Source organism: Peromyscus californicus, unplaced genomic scaffold (genome assembly GCF_007827085.1).
Source record: "Peromyscus californicus insignis strain IS unplaced genomic scaffold, ASM782708v3 Scaffold_3__1_contigs__length_106647218, whole genome shotgun sequence".
Lineage (NCBI taxonomy): Eukaryota > Metazoa > Chordata > Mammalia > Rodentia > Cricetidae > Peromyscus > Peromyscus californicus.
This window is the reverse complement of record NW_026294551.1, coordinates 91,065,907-91,082,431: the sequence shown is the minus strand read 5'-3', so window position 1 is coordinate 91,082,431 and position 16,525 is coordinate 91,065,907. Positions and strand designations below refer to the sequence as shown.

Sequence of the window (16,525 nt, the reverse complement as noted above, 5' to 3'; positions counted from 1 at the left end):
TCTGTCTCAGAAAAAGGGAAAGAGATTGTAGCTGTAGCCCAGTGAGAGAGCACTCATCCAGGATGTGAGGGTCCAGGTGTGATCGCCAGCACTGAATAAAAGGTTTTAAATAACAGTAAATAAACGGATGCTAAGCCACCGTGACTTAATATTAAGAATGGGCAGCGGGTAAGGGATGATGTAATGTGCAACTCTGAGAGATCCCTGGAGAAACTTAGTTTGGGAAGAGAGGTACCCCAGGACCCACCAATGGCTACTTCACAGCAGCCAATGTCTGATTTACCCTGTGCACCCTAGACTTCTGAGGAGGCAATATAATTGCTTTAAAATTCTGGGCCTTGAAATCCCAGAATAGAAAAAAACAAAACAAAAACCCAGGGCCCTTCATCGCCCCCTCACTTCTCATACCCCACTGAATAAAGCCTGCAAAGCAAAACCCAAAGATGACATCAGGGTAGAGCTATCAAGTGGAGCAATAAAAATACAGGACATCTAGTTAAATTTGAATTCAAGATAAACAAAACAAAAATTTAGTATGACTATGTCTTGTGGCAGTATTTGGAACATGCTCATACCAAAAAAAAAATTGTTTATCTAAAATTCAAATGAACCCAGGCTTCATCCAGCACCACAGGCCTTGGAAACACGGTCCTCGTCTTTAGGGACTGCCCCAGAACTTGAGCCGAGTCAAAAGGGGCCCACAGGCTGCATACAGCTTTTGGCCTAGTGGAAGTGTGTGCCCTGCCCTGCGTCTTCCTGACGCGGGTTCCGCTACCACACTGGTGAGGCCAGGTCCAGGGTGCAGTTCCCTGCTTAGGTAAGAATCCGGGTTCTGAGAAGGAAGGTGACCAGCCCTTGAGCTCACGGTCGTTGAGGCTGGATTTGTCTGTATTTGGCTCAGCAGCTCTCAGCCCTGGCTGTACACTGAGTCCCCTGGGAGACCTGGAAAGTCTCTGCTCAGGCCGCGCCTAAGCCAGTGACAGCGGGTCTGGCTCCCAGCACCAGGCTTACCCAAGACTCTCAGGTGGTACAGCCCGCAGCCAGGACTGTATTTCTGAGGAAGGCCTTTGCGTTGGGTGCCTGCCCCTCCCTTCCCCCTCTCTCCCCCTCCCTCCAAGCCACCCTGTCACTCTGAGATGGAATGCCTTTAGATCCCATTTCTCCCTCCTTGTATTTGTGATCACGTCACATGTGCCAGGCCTGTCTCATCAATTAGTGCACCCCGGGACAGCTTGCAGATACGGAAAACGAGGCGCACATCTGCTAAGGTACACTGGCATTCCAGCTGTCCTCTTCCCCGAGAACATTGTACTATCCCAGGGATGCTGGCTGAAGGAGATCCATCCTTCCTCCCAGCACCAAGGGTCTGGGGCTGAGTGGTCCCCATCCTTCCTCTGCCCAGTGGCTGGTCACATTAAACAAATACCACGCCAAGGCCATGGCACCACAGTCTAGATAGTCTGAAATATTTGGTTGCTTCAGTATCACTTAAGTGGAAAAAAGGACATAATGCCTTGCAACTACCTGGTGAAGGGCAGTGCCTGGGGAGGCTCTTCACTTCTTTCTCTGCTGTCATTCTGTCAGCTCCCTCCTCAGCTTGACTGTCCTGTGGGGCAAACCAGGGACCACCTGCAGATGACAGCCCCATGTCCTCGCAACCTCTGTCCGGGGTCTCAAGGATTACTGACCTCATCCACCCATTAGGGTCCAAACCTCATCTCTTGTCTTGTGGCCATAGGCAGGGGGTGGCATAGTAGTGACTGGCCAGGTTGAAGGACCCCCGACTCCTCAGGTCACAGCTGTGAGGGTGGGTTGTTCTTTCCGAGGGAGATCTGGGTGTGGGTACAGAAGCCAGAGCAGCAGTCCTGCCTGGGCCTTGCAAGGCATCACGTACCTGACTGGAAAGGCTACCCACCCTCTGCTGAGACAGAAGGCCCTGGGTTCTATGCTAGCTGCACTCACTTTCTTAAAGTGTGTATTACAGCATACAGAAAACACATGTAAAAACTACACGAGGGGCTCTCAAGCAGTTAAGAGCACCGGCTGCTCTTCCAGAGGACCCAGCCAGATTCTATTCCCAGCACCCACATGGTGACCCACCAACATCTGCAACTCCAGTTTCAGGGATCCAGTGCCCTCTTCTGACCTCTGTGGGCAGCAGGCACACAAGTGGTACACAGACAGGTATGCAGGCAAAACACACATGAACATAAAAATAACAAAAATGTTTTCAAAGTACACATAAACATATTTTAAATATATATTCAGCTCTTAGAGTCACCCAGAGTATGGAGATGTGTGTGTATGTATATGTAACATGAAGAGAGGTATGTATATGTACGTATAAACAACTATAGACCTAAACAAGCTCTCATAAAGCAAGACCATTTCTCCTTGAGAATATCAGCAGGCCTTGAATGCCATCTCTAAATTGTTGGCCTCCATGTTAGCCATTCTTCTATCCGCTATAACAAAATAGCCGAGGCTTTGCCGTGAAGTCTGTTTGGCATGTTGTACAGGTTGAAAGACCAGATTAGGCTGCCTCCCTGATCTGGCCTCCGGTGGGGCCCCTGGGAGCTGCCGTCACGGGAGCACAAACGGAAGAGACCACATAGTGAGACCAGAAGCTGGAGAGCATCGGGGGTCAGGCCTGTCCTCACAGGACAGAGTTACTCCTCAGCCCAGCCTTCACCCTTGGGGACCAGCACTTCCAATAGCGTGCACTGAGCCCCGTCTTTCAGAACTTGTACTACATCTTAGTCATCCGGGACCTAGTTCCCAGCACAGGCACCCCAGGAGTTCCCAGAAGCACACCCCACCCTGCCGCTGCCTATCTGCTTCTTTCTGATACCTCAGCCTTGCACTGAGCCTGCTAGATGGAGCTCTTGACTCTCCCCACCCCTTACTCTTCCGGGACCCCACTGTCAGCATAAGGCACCTCCCACACCAGACACTGGCATCCACACTTACTTCCTCTCCCACACCAGACACTGGCATCCACACTTACTTCCTCTCCCACACCAGACACTGGCATCCACACTTACTTCCTCTCCCACACCAGACACTGGCATCCACACTTCCTCTCCCACACCAGACACTGGCATCCACACTTCCTCTCCCACACCAGACACTGGCATCCACACTTACTTCCTTTCCCACACCAGACACTGGCATCCACACTTCCTCTCCCACACCAGACACTGGCATCCACACTTCCTCTCCCACACCAGACACTGGCATCCACACTTCCTCTCCCACACCAGGCACTGGCATCCACACTTACTTCCTCTCCCACACCAGACACTGGCATCCACACTTCCTCTTTCCTCACCATTCTGTCATTTCTGTTCCCACTGTCATTGTGTTGAAGAGTCCTGACAAGACAGCTTGGGTTCTGTGCCAGGTCCTGTCCCCTACACCCCCTGCCTCAGCCTCCATCTTTGCCAAACGGCAGTAGTAATAGTTCGTACCAGTCAATTGCAGTATTAAATGAGACATGCTAGGGCCCCGATATAGGATTTGCTCTTTAGGTTGATGGTCTGCACTGAACTAAGGACACAGTAAAGGCTCTTTAAATGCCCAGACTTGCAAATGTATGAAAACCTCTGGGGGATGGGAGAGAGAAAAGGACAGAGGAAGGGGGCAAGAAGTTGGGCTTGGTGCATGAACCCCAGGACTTGGGAGACTAAGACGGAAGATAACACGTTCAAGAACAGCCTGGTCAGGGAGGGAGAGAAGAGGAAGCAAGGTGGAGGAAGAGAAGGCCCTTTCAAAGCAGTAGGAAGTCAGGTACAGCAAGGATGGAGGATCAGGTAGAAATCAATCCAGTCTGACCACCTAAAGCCCTAAGGTCGGGGGATCTGGGGCCCAGAGACAGAGGTCAGGAGGTTCTGCGGTGAGGTCCAAGGGAGTTTGGGGCCAGGCAAGTCTGGGGTCTAGGGCATTAGGTCTAGGAGTTCAGGAGTGGGGTCTGAAGTCTGGGATGAGATCTGGAGGAGCTGGGGTCTAGAGTCTCATGTCTGAGATTGAGGTGTGGGGGAGGGGGGTGCTATCTAAGGTTCAGGTTCTGAGGTTTGGGGTTTAGGAGTGTGGAGTCTGAGGTCGAGGGAACCTGGGGTTCAGAGTCTGAGGTTGGGGGTCTGGGTAAACTGGAGTCCAGGGCTCTAGGTCTTCAGGGACTGGGTCTGAGGTCTGGGGTTGGGGTGATGGGATCCAGGGTCTGGAGTCTGGGGTCCAGGGTGCCGGCAGGCCTCCTGATGCTTCTCCTCTGCCCCGCAGAAAGCACCTTTGCGGACACACTGACACCCCTGCGCCTGGGCCAGGCCCGCCTCAGCGCCTGCCCCCCTCCCGGCAGCCACGACACCGCCAACTTCGACAACAATGAGCTGGAGAACAACCAGGTGGTGGCCAAGCTGGGTCACCTGGCTCTCGGCCGTCCGGACGCCGCCGTCCCGTGCGTGGCCCGCGAACGCGCTCGGCCCGCGTCGTCACCCGCGCTGCTGGACGCCGAGCTGCGCTTCCACGCCACGCGCGGCCCCGACGTGAGCCTGTCTGCCGATCGCAGGCTGGCCTGCGCGCCCCGACCCGACGGCGGCCGCACCCTGGTGTTCTCCGAGCGGCCGCTGCGGCCAGGCGAGAGCCTGTGCGTGGAAGTGGGCCGGCCCGGGCTGGCGGCACCCGCGGCCGTGGCCTTCGGCATCACGTCGTGCGATCCCGGCGCGCTGCGGCCATCCGAGCTGCCCGCCGACCCCGCTGCGCTGCTGGACCGCAAGGAATACTGGGTGGTGGCGCGCGCCGGGCCGGTCCCCAGCGGCGGCGACGCGCTCAGCTTCACCCTGCGGCCGGGCGGCGACGTACTGCTGGCGGTGAACGGGCGCCCGCGGGGACGCCTGCTGTGCGTGGACACCTCGCAGGCGCTCTGGGCCTTCTTCGCGGTGCGCGGCGGAGCGGCGGGCCAGCTGCGTCTTCTGGGTGAGTGACCCAAGGTCCCCAACAAGAGCTCCCTCTAGCACCTGGCTGCTCTCAGGGCTTGGAGGGCGGGTGTAGTTTTTATTTCCCGTATGATTAATTTTATTAGGATCATTTTTTATTTAGAAAATGTATCATGCATATTAATTGTGTGAGAGAGAAGGGGAATTCACTGACATGTGCAAGAGAAACAGCACCCCAGCACGTCCAGAGAGTGGAGGGAAGGGTTGAGCCATTCTGTTTTGAGACGATTCTTGCCTTGGACCTTAGAAGAAATAGGCAGAGGCCAGAAGCTGTGGGCCTGGCCGGCAAAGGACAGGATACCCACCCACTGTGTGTGTGAGATGCGGACAGGGACAGCTGCACAGGGTGACATTAGCTGCAGCAGAGGGGGTACCTTCCAAGTTTTGGGGAGCAAATGGTCCAGAGAGCACAGTGCCACCCTCACAGCCCAGCTCATAGCAGGCACAGCCACCCTGCCACCTCGTTGCCCTCGATGCTCCACGCAGCCTGTGAATCCACGTGATTATCCCCATCTACACACAGAACAACAGAAAGGCAGATCTCACAGTCCAAGGGTCACACAGCCCTGAAGTGCTGAGCAGATACCATTCTCCTGGGTTTCGGTATCCCGGGTGGAAGAGAGTGCTGTGTACATGGTGAGGTTGCCATGGGAATGACATGATGGGCTGCTCTTCATGCCCAGCATGTCATAACTATGGCTACAGCCTGGGTGTCTGAAGGAGGGCAGAGGAGGAGCAGGGTGTCTGTGGTTGTTGGCCAGGATTACTTTGTTTTTATTCTTGTTGTTGTTGTTGAACTACCTAATGTAATATTTCATTCTGAGACAAGTTGCCCAAGTTCCTGCTATGTTAGCTGACCTTCATCAAGCAGAGTAAAGGGGGCATTGCTCTTCTTCCTAAGGAGGGACATATTTTCTGAATTAGCATTGAGCTTGGGCAGAGAGAAATATTCACAGCCCGGGATCCTGTAGCTGTGACAAAAACCCCCTTCTAAGTGCCCCAAGTGACCAAGGGTAGTATAACTCACAAGTGCAGGAGTCTGTTGGATAGATTCAGGAAAGCTGTGTCTAGGCAATGAATGCGCATCATCAGGACGAGTCCTGTGCTGGCTCCACTCTCCGTCAGTCAGGCCCTTGCCACAGAGGGGCTTCGCCTGTGCCAGGCTTCCCTCTCAGTGGCACGAACCTTTCCTTTCCCAACAGTTCTAATGGCGGTGGCAGGGTGGCCTTGCTTGGGTTATGTGCTCTTCCTTGGCTCGCAATGGGGCTGAAGAATGGAAGGTTCTCTGGACCTGGCCCAGCATCCTAAGGCTATTTCTGAGTTAGGAGGAGAGGGAATGCACCCGAGGAGGAATGGAGGCTGGGCAGGCAAAACACAGGCGTCCGCCACATTGGCAGAACATGACAGTCACTCCAGTCTACTCCCTAGACAGAAGGGGTGCAGAGCGATGAGGAGCAGGGATTGCAGGGTTTGTGCCACCCCCAGTAGAGTCTCTCTGGCTCCCAGGTACCCTGCAGTCCAGTCCTGAGACCACAACTCCATCGGGGTCCTTCAGCGGCTCCCAGGATGACAGTGATTCAGACGTGACCTTCGGTGTCAACCAGTCTTCCTCAGCATCAGAGTCATCTCTGGGTAAGGAAATAGAACCCCCCCCCCAGGGGGCAGGGGTTCCTGATGGCATAGAGACCCCTGGGGTGCAGGGGTTCCTTTGGCTGTGCCAGTAGCCTTGGCCTTTGCTGGCTGAGCAGTCCTGCTGGGTTTTCCACGGCATCTGATCTTCTGCTATCCTTGGCGGGAACATAGATATGGAGATTGAGAGGCCCAAAGGCTGCTGGTGAAGGCAGTTTACCTTTGTGCTTTTGGGGACAGCAATATCAAAAACGGGTAAAACTCAGGAGGCAAATGAAGATGGGACTGTCCCCACACTGTGCCCCATTTCCACCATGGGAGCACTGCGTTCTTGGGATCGCCCAGCAGAGCCCTCCTGAGAGCCATGTCATTAATGATGTCCTGTCTCCCTTCTGGCAGTGACAGCCCCCAGCTCCCCGCTGAGCCCCCCAGTGTCCCCAGCCTTCTCTGCACCTGAAGCGTCAGGCAGCAGGAATGGAGAGTGTACAGTGTGCTTCGACAGCGAGGTGGACACGGTCATCTACACGTGTGGACACATGTGCCTCTGCCACAGCTGCGGCCTGCGGCTCCGAAGGCAGGCACGGGCCTGCTGTCCCATCTGCCGGCGGCCCATCAAGGATGTCATCAAGATCTACAGGCCATAGCTATGCAGCGGGCTGGGCCAAGGCGAGGTCACCTTTCTGAAGCCCCTGTTAGGTGGGCGACACCATGGCTACCAGGGAGCCCAAGGTCAGAAGCCATCTCTCATCTGCCACTCCGCAGTGATGAGCAAGGCAGGACAGGTGTGGAGATGAGGCCCCGGGGGGCCAGAGCCCAGGCAAGCATTGCTTCTGGCTCAAACACGTGTTGCCCCCAAAAGCCTGTCCCAAGATTCAGCTCAGGAACTGCCTGGCAGATCACCTGCCTCTTGGTGACCTTCAGCTGGGAAAGGGTGCCCTCTGTCTGTGCAATGCTTCTTTGGGGTTGGGTTGAGTGTGTGTGTGTTGGGGTGGGGGGAGACAGCACAGAGAAAGAATGAGTGAGAGAGAATGAGTGAGAGAGTGTGTGTGGATGTATTGTGCAGGAATCTGTCGTCTCCTGGAGGGTATTTAACACTAAGGAATGTGCAATCCGGGCCTAAATGTTAATGTGACGGTTGTCCACTTTCTGGGGATGTGGTTTTCTGCAACGAGCTAGCTTTGAACACACGAGGCCTGAACCTACACAGAACTCCTTCAATGGTATAGAAAGAGGCACTCAAATTTTCTAAAGGAAAGCAAAAATAACTCACTGTTTACAGCTCCAGGCAGCAGCTCCTGCTGAGGGGAAGGTGGGCGGAGAACAGCCCAGCACAGGTGGCTTTCACTGCTTACTCAGACTGGGAGGCGCCTTCCTTCCCGTGGCAGCTGAGGACAGGTGCCCCAAGCTCTAGCATCTAGGATTCCTCCATCCCCAGTCTGAACAGTAAGCTCCTCGCCCCTCAGCCCCACATGCTCTGGAGTTTTGTAATGCTCCTCCTGTTCTCCGGGGCGGCTCCATAACTCCCATTATGAATTAAGAAGAATTAAGGAGAGCTGTGGGCATGTCCCAGCGACCAGCTGGCAGAAGCCAGAAGACCCAGTCTCCCTATCTGGACCTTGTCCTGACCCTCTCATTTTTCTGATTATTAAGGTGTTAACTAATATACACTTGTTAGATACTTGTGAAGAGCTGACTGAAATGCCCCCCAACTCCTGGGCCTGTTTGCTGGCATTTCCCAGGACCCTGGCCCTGGCCCCCTCTCACTGGGCCAGACCTGTTTCTGTAGGCTCCCAGACCTTCCCATTGCTGATGCTCTGGCCAGGCATGCTCCTCCATTCTGAAGAGCTGTGGGCTCGGGATTACACCTACATTCTGTGAGCTGTACCTGTAGAAGAGTTCCTTGGCCTCTCTGTTTCTTGGTTCCTACTTAGAAGCCTGGTACCAGGGCACTCGGGGGACCCCCACACACTGAGAAAGCCTGAGACACCTTGTGAGGAGAAACTTTTTCCCACAGCTCCTAGTCTGTCCGTCTCTAGCTGTGAGGGGGTAAGAGGGGGAAGAGATGCATTCAAGAAGTGAGGTTCATGGAACAGGCTTGGACAGGAGCCATGGACCACCCGACAGCAGCCCAAGCTGGAGTCAGTGTGCTTGGGTAGCTGGAGGCCTTGGGCCTGTGCCGATGCTTCTCTGACTGGGAGTGTCTGGATCTGGCCCAATCACAGCTTCCCCATTCCTGTCCCCAGCAAGAGCCCCTGAGAGCTGGCTTTTCCTTAGGGACTGCAGGGCGCGTCACCACCGTTTCGCTTTGCAGCTGCATTTTTTTTTTTTCTTCTTTTTTTAGAGAAAGGGTTTCTCTTTGTAGCCCTGGCTGTCCTGGAACTTATTCTGTAGATAAGGCTGGCCTCAAACTCAGAGAGATCTGCCTGTGTCTGCCTCCTGAGCGCTGGGATTAAAGGTGTGCGCCACCACTACCTGGATGCAGTTAAATCTTTCAAAGAGCTGCAGGAACCCTTGTTTGCCTGGAGGAGAGTTGGAGAATCAGGCGCATTGGGTACCCTGCTCAATTTACTCAGCCAAGCTCTTGGCTTCTCCATGTCGTGGGCTTGGGCAGAGCTACCTTGTCACCAGTGATGGTAACTGGGTCTCCTGGCAGCCATGGCCCTGCCTGGATGTAGTCTCTAACTGCCACGGTCTCAGTGGCCTGGGCGAGCCAGCCCCACTTGGCCTCCTGCTTTCCCAGCTGGACCCCAGCGTTGCAGCAGGCGCCACCCACAGCCGCTAATCAGAAGCTGAGGTCCTGGAGCCAGGGGTGAACCAGGCCTGCTCCTGGTGACCTGCTAGCAGGGCAGAAAGGCATCACAGGCCTGTTTAACCTGCTCCGCAGCCACTATAAATAGCTACCTTGTTTCCCACAGAGCAAAGGGACCGTTTCTGTTCTAAATGCCAGGTGTTTGCCAGTGCTCTGAAAGATGGAGTCAGTCCCTAGAGGCAGTGTGTGGGTCTCATCTCAACAAGGGACAGGAGGGGAAAGAAGCCAGTCACATCCCTTGTCACCTCTCACATGCCTGCACACTGAGTTAAAGAGACACCTCTGACGGGACCTCGTGTACAGGTGTTAGTGCCATCTTGAGTCCCATCTGAGACATGGCTGGTTAGAAGGCACACCATCTTATGAGTAACTGCAGAAGCCACACCCACCTTAGCCACAGGATGCTGGGATGCAGCTTCCGGGTTCAAAGACATTCAGCTGTGGGGAAATGGGTACTCAGGATCTAGGAAATACAGGATTGTCCTCATTTGGTGGGTGAGATCTGAGATCCTGTGAGCATCTTAAGGATCACACAACAGGAAGTGGCAGGGCTAGGATTCAAGCCCCCCCACCCTCCCCGCATCTAGTCCTGGCCAGTCTGCCCCACTTCTCAGGAAGCTCTGTACTACCGGAGTCTTCTTTTCTGCAGAGCCTGGGCACCTGCATCTGTGTGGAAGGCTCTGGGCCACAGTCCCTCTGCTGCCCACACCCTAGTGGGGACAAGTGTTCTCTAAGGCTCATGCATTTGCTGCCCTTCTGCACCAGGGTGTCATGTGGGGCTGCTTTGGAGAGGGACCTTAAGCCACTCCCCTCTCGGGCAGCACCCCACCCCTGTTTTCCAGGCTCACTGCCCATTTTGTGCCCTGTGAGCCTCAAAAGCTAAGAGGAGCATGGGGGAGGCCAGGTGACCCCCCAGTTCATGGCAGCCATATCCCCGCCCACTGGAACTTCCTGGAAAATGGTTGTTTCCCAAGCAAAAGTGGGCATCTCCTCTTACCGCATCCCAAGAGCCTTGGGGTTGACTTCTTGGGCAGCTGTCCTTCACGGGCTGTGACACATGTTTTCACTTGCTCAGCATCCACTCACCAGCATGGCTCGTGATCAGGACATGAGGTTAAGAGCTGGGACCAAAGGCAAAGCCTGTGAGCAGTTCTCAGACCGGAGGCCAGAAGCCAGATTATAAACTGATTTGATCACTCTGGAGTTGGGTCTGGTGCTAGCACACAGTAGGTTCTTAGTGAAAAACTGCAGATTAGATCAGGAGCCAGGGGACAAGTAGCTGGAGTTTAGTGAAATAGCATCACACATATATGGACACAAAGTCATCTGACAATCATTTGCTGGGTGCCCTCAGGATGTGAGGCGGGAACATAGGGTGTGCCCAGCCCTGATGCCTGAGTGGTGCCACATTGGTAAGACAGGGCAGAACATGTGGGCTTTCTTGACCGTTCTGTTGCCTTGGGTCCATTTAGTTAAATGCCCACAAATCTTCCCACACCCACATTAGATATGTGGGGGTTCCTTGTAGTAAGTGAGCTCTTGCCAAACAGCCAGGACCCCACCAGTTAATGACCACCTTCAGGTCCACCAGGGAGTCTCTAGGGAGACATCTTCCTGCTACTTCCAGGCACTGGGGCCCACAAAGAGCCCCGAGTCCCAGCTGAGAGTGGCATTGTGCAGCCTTGGAGCATGGGAAGCAGTGACTGCCCTGCTCCATCCATCCCGCCCTGGCTGGGGACACGGCTCAGGACCACACGGCCTCCCAGCATTTCTCAGTACTTTAGTGTCTCACTCAAGTCCCTAATGGAACTACCCATCCGACAATCTGTCTGTGCCTTATGGAAGTGTGTGTGCGTGCACTTTTTCTCCTTTAAATTGCAACCGTTCAAAGTGGACAAGAAGCTAGCAGATGTGGTAGGTCTCCAGACACCGGCGAGGAGTCTCTGAGACCCTCCTGCGGTTTGCTGTTGGACTGATAGTGTTCGTTCCCACCCTACCCCCACTACCTGTGTACAGACCCTTTGAAACATGTCTGTCCTTTCTGATTCAATACTGTGACTGTCCGGTACTGTCTAGCCTTGGGGAACTGTACTAAAGGCCTGAGAGCTTGGGGAGTGAGCGGGGAAGGGTTTGCGCTGATCTTTGTGTGTTGTGTGTTCTGATATTTGTCTGTTTTTATCTGTTTTATATTAACGTAACTTTCCTGTTTGAAAAACAAATACAACTCTGGCTTGATTTAAAAAAAAAAAAAGTCTCATCAGAATTCAGTTTTTGGTGTGTGTGCCGAATGTTGTGTTGGCCACTGGAGGGAGGGCTGCAAACCCTGCCAGCCTTTAAACAGGGGACACCGTGTCCAAAGAGCCTCGACGGCCCTTTGTCCTTTCACCTTGTCACTGCACATCTGCAAAGATACTGCAAAGAAATCCTCTCGTTAAGGGTGAGCTCCGATCGTGGTGATGTTGGCAACAGCATTGGTGAGCGCGGCAGGAAACCAAGACCCTGAAGTGTGCAGCAAACGGGGTACTGCCTTAACTTTGGAAGGAACAAACTGCCCCAGGTGGGAAGAACAGAACACAGTTTCTGCTGCTGAGCAGATTGCTCTGCCTCCTGCCCTCCTCCACTCTCCCTTACCAGGTGGGTTCTCAGAACTGCCTGACTTCCCAGCCCGCATCCTGCCTTCCATCATAGCTTAGTGGACCAACGTGTATGGTCGTGTATGGTATCCCTTCCTGAACCTTACACCAGGGTGATCTGGGCCCTGATTGGCCAGACCCAGGACATGCATTGGTCTTTTCCTGGGTCCTGAAGACTAGAAGTGTGGTATTCCCTTTTCCTGGAAATATCAGAGCAGTGAAGGAGTGCCTGGACAGACAAACTGACAGACATCTCTGTAGGAATGGCTGAGTGAACCATGGAATGGTACTATGAAGCTGTTGTGTGGAGCCAGGGCAGCCTGACTCTGGTGCCTTGGTTAGGCCTCTGCACATCAAGAGTCACTTGATTTCAGGGCAGATGTGACTACTGTTGTGGTCATGCTTGGAGATGTTCTGTGCACTAGTGTCCAGCACTCACAACAGGAAATAAATGTTAGGGGTTTACAACACAGGGACATGTGAATGTTAACAAGACTTGGGGATAGAAGCTTGGAGGACAGAAGTCAGTTTAAGGCCACCCTGATCTACATAACAAGTTCCAGGTCAGCCAGGGGAAAACGATATCACCACACACAATCTGACCTGATGGATGTGAGGAAGCAGCCCAGAGGCCCCACAACTGACCATGCATCACAAGCTCCACAGAAAAGTAGCCAGGGAGGGCTGCCCTGAGTAATCACTTCATGGTGGCTGCCTGCAGGGCCCACCTTTTTTCTCTTTTTTTTTCTCATTCCTTTCCTTTCCCTGCTTCCCTCCTCCTTCCTTCCTTCCTTCCTTCCTTCCTTCCTTCCTTCCTTCCTCCCTCCCTCCCTCCCTCCCTCCCTCCCTCCCTCCCTCCCTCCCTCTCTCTCTCTCTCTCTCTCTCTCTCTCTCTCTCTCTCTCTCTCTCTCTCTCTTTCTTTCTTTCCTATCTCACTATATAGACCAGACTGGCCTCAAACTCAGAAATCCACCTGCCTCTGCCTCCCGAGGGCTGGGATTAAAGGCGGGCGCCGTCACCTCCCGGCTGGTTCTAACCTATTCTGTAGCAAGCAGGTATGGCTGTTCGTTTAAGCTGGAGGTTAGAGCGAAAATTACCTCCCAGTTCTGCAAAACCCACTAAGAGCAGCTGACCCCAGCTGGAATTTGTTGGAATTCCCAGGCAGCCAGTGTGAGTTTAGGATCTGCATTTAGTCGTGGTGAGATAAGGCCAGGCTGGCTGACTGGCTTGGGTTTCCTTGTAGTCCAGGTTTGGGACCCGGATGACCGGCGTGGGCTTGCAGCAGCACCAGGAATGGAAGGGAGGAGGTGAGGGAAGTCCAGAGGCCTGCTCTTCCCAACCTATCAGAACATCCCAGCTGGACCACTGCGTTAGGAACAATGGGGCAAGAGAAATGTACCAGCCTTTAGCTAGCCACAGACACCACAATATCCACAGGATGTCTGCAAGGCCTCTTTTTTTTTTTTTTTTTTTAAAGATTTCATTTGTTTATTGTATATACAGTGTTCTGCCTGCATACATACACCAGAAGAGGGCACCAGATCTCATCTCTATAGATGGTTGTGAGCCACCATGTGGTTACTGGGACTTGAACTCAGGAACTCTGGAAGACCAGCCGGTGCTCTTAACCTCTGAGCCATCTCTCCAGCCCCTGCAAGGCCTCTTTGAGGTTCTCATTAACAGAGGAAGAGACCAAGGACTCCCCAGAGGAAGAAGTAGATCTTGTCAAAGCAAAACCATTCACAGCTGTGTTTGCTTCCTTTCAGAACACAGGCCCTCCATTCCCCCATGATACCACCTGTTTCTTAGGGCCTGGGGGACATTTTCATGAACACCAGGACTTTTTTAATAAAGAAAAATCATCACATTAACCTGAGTTCTTTGGACCTGGAATACACTGTGAGATCTTGTAAAATAAATGAATGGATAGATAGATAGATAGATAGATAGATAGATAGATAGATAGATAGATAGATAGATAATAGATAGATAGATGATAGGTAGGTAGGTAGATAGATAGATGGATGGATGATAGGTAGGTAGATAGATAGATAGATAGATAGATAGATAGGATAGATAATGGATGGATGGGGAGGGGAAGAAGGAAAGCCAACTTCAGAGCAAAAGGAGGAAGGGAAATTTTACTAATTTAACACACTGAACCTGTCAGTTCTCGCTGGCTTCAGGGAGAGCTGGACCCAGGTATTCGTCTACATCTGCCTCAGTTTGTCTATTCTGCTTTCTTCTAGGTTAGTGTCATGTTGGCGGGTTTGCCTGTGGCCATCAAGGTGGCCCCAGGGGTACCTAACACGCCATGCCAACTTAGTAAACGTGTTAGAAGTCCATCCCATTGTGGAGACAAAATCCCTGTCAAAAGCAACTTCAAGAAGGAACTGTTTTAGCTCACAGTTTCTAGGGATGAACAGGATATGGTAGCAGGAACAAGAGAGGGCTGCTCATACTGCATCTGCAGTCAGGAAGCAGAGAGCAAGGAATGCTGGGACTCGGAACTCTCTCATTTTTTATTCAGCATGACAGTTAGGGTGGGTCTTTCCACCTCAACTAACCTAATTAAAAAAACTCTCATAGACACATCCAAAGATTTGTCTCCAAAGTGATCCTACATCCTGTCAAGTTGAAAGTCAACATTAACTATCTCAAACCCACCCCTTGTCAACTTGATACCCGAACATAACACGTTTAAGCCTTAATCTTCAGCCCCATTGCACCTGCATGCTCATGGACATCTCATAATACAACACACATTCAGTCCAACTTCAGAAGTCCCGTAGTCTTTAATGGTACAGTACTATTTAAAAGCCCAAGTCTCATTTGAGACTCAAGGTAATCACTTCAATGTGAGCTCCTATAAAAATAAAAAGTAAATAAAACAAATCGGCATACTTCCAACACACAACAGAACAGAATAAACATTCCCATCTCAAAGGGGGGAACTGAAACATAGCAAGGAATAACTGCACCCAAGCAAGACCCAGACCCATCATGGCAAACACCAAATCCCGCTGCTCCATCTCTGCCATCTGGGACTCATGACGGAACCATCTGGCTTCCAAAGGGATTAGGGAGACACACTCCCGGCCTTGCCCCTTGCGTATACATACCCACTCTCTTGAGCTGGGCTATTCCACGCCTTCAGAGTTCTTCAGTGGACAGCCCATGGTTCCAGTATCTGCCCTATCCTGGAGTCTCCACAGCTGCTCAGGCTTCACCTTCACAGCTTCACACAAAGCCTTCCTGGGGCCTCTTTGCAGGGACTCCAACCCTGACACACATTATCTGGTCTCAACATCTCTCTGGAACCACGGTACAAGACTCCATGATCCCCCTCCATCTTAAATCTTCCATGTGTACAAAGCCATGTGAATGATGTTGCCAAAGTCTGCCGCTGGCTGGGGATGGAGTCTGGCCTTTTGGACCACAGTTGCATCCTTTCTGTATGCTGGCCCTGGGGAGCCACTCCCATGGGCACTCGCCTTCCAGGAGCAGGATTCTCCATCAGCATATTTAGTTTAGACTTTCCCCTCTCAAATGAAGTTGCATTTCACAGTAGAGGACATTTGGTAGGTGAGCCTAGTCATCAAAGCTCCTTTCCTATTGTCCTGGTACAGCGAGAAGTCCCCCTAACAGTGACAACCCCTTCTGCAGTATGTGCCTTGGTTGCGACTTTAAACTTACCCAAGATCTTTTCTTCAACAAACTGGACTCTTAAATGTTTCTCCTTCCCCTTGTTGCCTTTTCCCCTCACTGTAGACCTGGATAAGAACGCTGAGCAATAACCACACCACAGCCTGAGTGTTGCCCTGCTTTGGAATGGCCTTCGCCGAACAAATGACTCTTGACTCCTGTGTTCAGCCCCACTCAACCCATGCAGCACATAGAGATAATGCCAGACTCTTTGTCTTTGACTACCACACAAGTGACCTCCAGGCCAGCTGTCAATAAAGCCCGTGTTCCTCTCAAGCCTCGTGAGCAAGGCCTCCATCAGTATTTCTCTCAGCCTCCCAGTCTTCCAAACCCCCACCAGAACATCCCATCAAGTTCCGCTGACAGCGCCCGAGGGCTTTTATAGATCAAAGTTCCAAATGCTTCCACACTGTTCCTAAAAACACTTCCAAAGGCCTAAGAGCCACATGGTCAGGTTCCTTACAGTAATAAGCTCACTTCTTTTTTGTTTTGTTTTGTTTTGTTTTTGTTTTTGTTTTTGTTTTTTGAGACAGGGTTTCTCTGTGTAGCTTTGCGCCTTTCCTGGAACTCACTTTGGAGCCCAGACTGGCCTCGAACTCAGAGATCCGCCTGCCTCTGCCTCCCGAGTGCTGGGATTAATGGCGTGCACCACCACCACCGCCCGGCCACAAGCCCACTTCTTAGTACCAACATTCTGTATTAGTGACTGGTCTCACCTTTGTGAAGAAATACTTGACAATGGAAGGGGGTGTCATTT

The 16,525-nt window shown here is 52.5% G+C and overlaps 1 protein-coding gene across 1 annotated transcript in view; it reads left to right on the top strand.

Moving 5' to 3' along the window:
* Neurl1b (neuralized E3 ubiquitin protein ligase 1B) overlaps positions 1-11,686 on the top strand; it is a 31,985-nt gene extending 20,299 nt beyond the window's left edge. The window contains exons 3-5 of the mRNA XM_052758950.1: positions 4,279-4,971; positions 6,498-6,623; positions 7,020-11,686. Coding sequence (XP_052614910.1) covers positions 4,279-4,971; positions 6,498-6,623; positions 7,020-7,264 — 1,064 coding nt within the window. The 3' untranslated portion in view covers positions 7,265-11,686. The remainder of the gene's footprint in view (positions 1-4,278; positions 4,972-6,497; positions 6,624-7,019) is intronic.
* Positions 11,687-16,525: the final 4,839 nt, after the last annotated feature.